Consider the following 6000-nt stretch of genomic DNA (forward strand, 5'->3'; position numbering starts at 1 on the left):
TAGCGGTGTATTCGGCAAGATAAATACACGGCCAAGCACAGATGGCACTAAACATCCCAATTCCCGGTTGGTCTGCCAGCTGTTCGCTGTTCGTCGTGCAGTCCACTTCCTCGACTATCGTGCTCTCCAATGGCATCGCAGCGTGTGTCTTATGAGACAAGGTCCTAAAAACATCCCATTGCGCAGGAAACAGTGACATATGGCTCTACCTAACAGAGGTCGCCATCTCCGCATCCCATCCCGCTATGCTCGGAGGCGGAAGTTGTTCTCAGCCGATCTTGTACGCGGACAGCGAGTTGAAGCCACGGAAGCGGGCGTCGTTCTCATAGAGGTAGCCCTCGGCCAGCCAGAGGTAGACGACGTCGCCGCCGACCAACTGAACGACCGCCGAGTTGGAGCCGGTGTCGAACCCTCCGTAATTGGCCTCGGCGCTGATGACGCGGCGCGTATTCCTCATCAGGTCCACCCTGCGGTGGGACACGAGCGGCGGTCATGCACATGTTCCGCATCAGGTTCACCCTGCGGTGGGACACGAGCGGCAGTCAGGCACATGTTCCGCATCAGGTTCACCCTGCGGTGGGACACAAGCGGCAGTCAGGCACATGTTCCGCATCAGGTTCACCCTGCGGTGGGACACAAGCGGCAGTCAGGCACATGTTCCGCATCATGTACACCCTGCGGCGAGACACGAGCGGCGGTCAGGCACATGTTCCGCATCAGGTCCACCCTGTGGCGAGACACGAGCGGCGGTCAGGCATGCTGGCGTGCAGCACTTTCAGCTGGCTTTCCGCGGACAAACTGCTTTACATTTCTCAGCCTCTGGAAAGGGTCAAATATTTGCAGCGAAGGATGCATTGAAATATTATGTGTTTGGTTTTGGGTTGCATTTGTGAAACACATGAGAGATTTGAGTGGATTTGATCACTAACCTTGAGATGGACGTGAGGAATCGCTCGAGGCAAGACCTTCTTTTTTACAATTATCTGAATCACAATTCAAAATTTTTGACTTCCATGCGGCACAATTAAAAAGCGAATGTCCAACAACAACGACATGTACATCCACAACATTCAAGCGCGTACAAAATATGTGGCGAGGAATTGCACAAGAATAAATGGCGACTTTATTACTACATGTAGTCTAAATACACCATGAACAACAGTGCACCTCGAGCATGCTCAAACCGACAACCTGAAGCGTTGACGACAGCCGCCTTCTGTCTCACCACACCCAACCGGCGCCAGCACCCAACACCCAACACCCAACACCCAACACCCAACTGCCACACCCAACTGGCGCCGACCCACCTGGCTCTTCCCTGGGCGGGAGACAGCACGTGAAATGTGAAGAAGTACGTCCCGGGGCAGGAGCAGCGGAAGGACGAGCTGGCGGCGTCCCAGCCGCGCCCGACGTTCGTGACCATGTCGTCAAATACCACCTGCGGGGTGCCCTGGCAAATCAGCACTGCCGTACAACAGCTGAAATGTATCAGGCGCTGTGCCTACTTAGTTTATGATGCTAAAGGCCGCAGAGACTTAATGCTGGTAAGTGTAATTAAGGTAAGGCCAGTGAAATGTTTTCTAAGAGATGCCATACGAACTGGCAAAAGTTTTCACTCAAGTTCGCTTGCAACGAGCGTGGGGCGGACAGCTGCTTTAATTTCATAGGACGCCGACAAACTTGCTATATGCAAATTGTTCTCGGAGACGGCATCTATTAAAGCCCTGGCTCTGTGGAAGCCGCACAGCGTTCACAGCGTTACGCGTTCTAGTGAAACCATTCGTAACTTCCAGGCAGCTCAGTTGTGTGTCTGAAAATGATATGCAAAATATGCAATTATCAAGAGCAAATATAGCTTTACATGCAGTTACCCCCTGAGAGTTCCACACCGCCATTCGCCATTCCTGGGCAGCGCTATGGGTTCAGCACTGCTGCTGAGGCCACAGCGCTGCCCGAGCCCGCTGAAGTCGGTGACCTGGGTGCCCGTCGTGCCGGCCTTGCGCCTCTGATAGTTGACCTTGGCCACCGTGAAGGCGACGGTGCGGCAGTCGTTCGGCCCGGCCGTGACCTGGGTCGAGGTCGAGTGGTTGGCGCTGCTGGGGTTAAACGTGCCCAGCACGGCGGAGATAGGACTGCTGGGCGGCACCGTAGCGCCGGGACTGCCTGCCAGCATAGCAACACACAGTAGGTGAGCTGAGACCTGCGGGGTAAACCGGAAACACCGTAGACGCGGGCACGTGTCAGAACGTGGGGCTGCCAAACCATGTTTGGAGTCGATTCTTCAAATGCGTCACCACAGGGTTAATGCTCGGCATGCTCAGAAAGTGGAGATGTAATGCCCCCCCCCCCCCCCCCGCCCTAACCCACCCCTCCGTTCCTGCGCTTATGAGAAACACTAATGCAAATACCCTACTTTCAGCATACAAGGGTTAGATAACGGCGAGCGCAGCACAAAGTCTGTCCTGTGTCTGCCTGAGACTCTGCCTCGCCGCGGTGTGTGCTGGCGGGTGACGTTCTGCTGATGCAGCGCCGCTCACAATAGTTAAAGGCTTTCGTGCGTCTTTCTCAAGGAACGCTAAGCACGTCATCGCGCACTTTTTAATGGAGCCTCAACAACTGCAGGGGCTAGCTTTACCAGCGGTCAGGAGCCACGACGATGCTGGAGTTTGACGCCATGCCCTCCCCCTTACGACACACACACACACACACACACACACACACACACACACACACACACACACACACACACACACACACACACACACACACACACACACACACACACACACACACACACACACACACACACACACACACACACACACACACACACACACACACACACACACACACACACACACACACACACACACACACACACACACACACACACAACACCACACACACACACACACACACACACACACACACACACCACACACACACACACACACACACACACCACACACACACACACACACACCACACACACACACACACACACACACACACACACACCACACACACACACACACACACACACACACACACACACACACACACACACACACACACACACACACACACACACACACACACACACACACACACACACACACACACACACACACACACACACACACACACACACACACACACACACACACACACACACACACACACACACACACACACACACACACACACACACACACACACACACACACACACACACACACACACACACACACACACACACACACACACACACACCACACACACACACCACACACACACACACACACACACCACACACACACACACACACACACACACACACACACACACACACACACACACACACACACACACACACACACACACACACACACACACACACACACACACACACACACACACACACACACACACACACACACACACACATGGGAACTGGAGGCGCTAACACCTCGCCCGTCACGCCCCAGGAACGGCTTCTGCGTGTTCATCACAGCGGGTCTCATGTATCCCTTCAATTAACAGCTAACCACAGAAAATCCCACAGGCACGGAAAAAAATTAACACGGTTGGGTGGGCCGAGTCCCAGGAAGCAGCCTGGCTTGTGTGAAGCATTATATTTTGGGTAGGATTTAGTCTACTCTAACATAACGCCGTGCAATGGTGCGCCAATTTGGTGTTGACTTTTTTGTCAACGCTTAGGAGTTCAAAAGTTGGATAAGGTTCAAATGCATACTGAACCCTTCGTTTAAACAATTCGATATTGTTCTGGGGTGGGGTCGGCCGCTGTCACTCGCAGTTCTCGTGCCACTGAGATGCTCCTTCCCTATTTCAAGGTCATCGATCACCAGCTGAGAATCGCCTAGACTTAAGCAGAAACTTTTGACGTCCGGCTGGCCCTGAGTGGCGCCCACCTGTCCGTCACCTCTCCCTCGGCACACCGACCCAGGCCTTTCGATGCCCTCGAGCTGATCGTTGGATGACCTTTCACAGACTTTTTAAAATGTCCAATCTGCTAGCCTCCCCTGATCTTCAACGCTGACCTCGTCCAGTCTCCCCTGATCTTCAACACTGGCCCCAGTTAACCCCCTGATCTTCAACACTCGCCCCAGCTAACCCCCTGATCTTCAACACTGACCCCAGCTAACCCCTGATCTTCAACACTGGTCCCAGCTAACCCCCTGACCTTCAACACTGGCCCCAGCCAACCCCTGATCTTCAACGCTGACTCCAGCTAACCCCTTGACCTTCAACACTGGCCCCAGCTAACCCCCTGATCTTCAACACTGGCCCCAGTTTACCCCTTCATCTTCAACACTGACCCCAGCTAACCCCCTGATCTTCAACACTGACTCCAGCTAACCCCTGATCTTCAACACTGACCCCAGCTTACCCCCTGATCTTCAACACTGGCCCCAGCTGACCCCTGATCTTCAACACTGGCCCCAGCTAACCCCCTGATCTTCAACACTGGCCCCAGCTGACCCCTGATCTTCAGCACTGGCCCCAGCTGACCCCTGATCTTCAACACTGGCCCCAGCTTACCCCCTGATCTTCAACACTGGCCCCAGCTTACCCCCTGATCTTCAACACTGGCCCCAGCTGACCCCTGATCTTCAACACTGGCCCCAGCTAACCCCCTGATCTTCAACACTGGCCCCAGCTTACCCCCTGATCTTCAACACTGACTCCAGCTTACCCCCTGATCTTCAACACTGGCCCCAGCTTACCCCCTGATCTTCAGCACTGGCATCATTCAGTCTCCTCATGACTTCCAACACTGAACCGAACCAGCCTCTTCCTTGTCTTCAACATTGACCTCATCTAGCCCACCCTGACCTTCAAATGGCCCCAGGTAATCTCTGCTGCCCTTCGTCTGACCCCGACTGACCTGCGGCGGCGGCGGCGGCGATGGCGGCCGCGGGGGTCAGCAGCGGTTCGCCCTGGTCCGCCTTGTTGCCGGGCACGGCGGCCAGGCCGGGCCCCACACGGCCGGCGCGACCGGCTGCGGCCACGGTCAGGACCGCCAGCAGCCTGACGACGTGCAGGTCATAAAGGACAGCGGGCTGCATGGGCTGCAGTGTAACCACACGTGTGCTGTTCTTGGATCCGCTCTGTACATGGGAGATACAGCAATGTAACGTAACGGTTTGAAAGTATGTTCGCTATGGATTGTGCCGTTTTTAGCGGTCTTGATTTCCCTGCGCAATGGAATATAGGGCACCCCAGTTTCGCGCCACATTTAACAGCGCCCACATTGTGCTGGCGTAAGACAGTGTTATTGCAGGACCATTTCCGCCGGCGAGCTTCAGTCTCGGAAACGCAGTCCAGCTGAACGACTGTATGATGGACCTGACCCGTGCGGCACATGGCGCACGTGCACAACGCTGTACTTACGATGCCACGAGAAGGGATGTCGACATGTTGCACGCAGTTGCCACGATCAGGGTGCCGGAGTAGAATGCTCCGCTAAGGACGATCCCGGGATAAAACTGGCGTTATACACATCCGCTGCTGTATTAAGGGTGACGTCACATTGCTGGGCGTACGTTTCTGCCTTCGGTGCACAGCAGCCGCAGCACAACAGCGTGATAGGTATTCCGCTGAAGCCGGTGCTGCCCTCTGCAGCCTGTGGTACACCGCCGGCGGCGTCGGCGGCTGCGCCTCGCTCTCCGCTCCCCGCTCTGTGAGATCGGGCGGCCGTGTTGCTGCCGGCACCCCTCCGGCGGCAGCGGAGCGTGACGCCGCGTCATCGGATCATGATGACGTGGCAAACCGCTGGTCTTCCGAACAGAGCCTTATGCTGCCGCGATCACGCCACAATTGGCTGCGTTGCTGGACGTTGAGATCAGTGCAGAAACGGGATATGGAACGAGATTTTCGGGCTCGCTCCCTAATTATGCATTCATTTTGCCTGTTCAAACTGTGTACGCGATGAAGTTACCAGGTTCTTTTCCTTATAATACCTATGTCCATGCTGGC

General features: G+C 55.1%; 1 protein-coding gene across 1 annotated transcript; it reads right to left on the reverse strand.

Moving 5' to 3' along the window:
- Nucleotides 1-268: 268 nt before the first annotated feature.
- LOC119107752 (C1q-related factor) lies at nt 269-4997 on the reverse strand (the record flags this gene model as incomplete). Its single annotated transcript, XM_037231305.1, has 4 exons — nt 269-467; nt 1308-1438; nt 1976-2163; nt 4910-4997. Coding segments are annotated over 4 exons (606 nt in total), but the record flags the coding sequence as incomplete, so codon positions are not given.
- Between the last annotated feature and the right edge of the window lie 1003 nt (nt 4998-6000).

The sequence above is a fragment of the Pollicipes pollicipes genome, unplaced genomic scaffold, assembly GCF_011947565.3.
Source record: "Pollicipes pollicipes isolate AB1234 unplaced genomic scaffold, Ppol_2.1 Scaffold_2555;HRSCAF=2994_pilon_pilon_pilon, whole genome shotgun sequence".
NCBI lineage: Eukaryota > Metazoa > Arthropoda > Thecostraca > Pollicipedomorpha > Pollicipedidae > Pollicipes > Pollicipes pollicipes.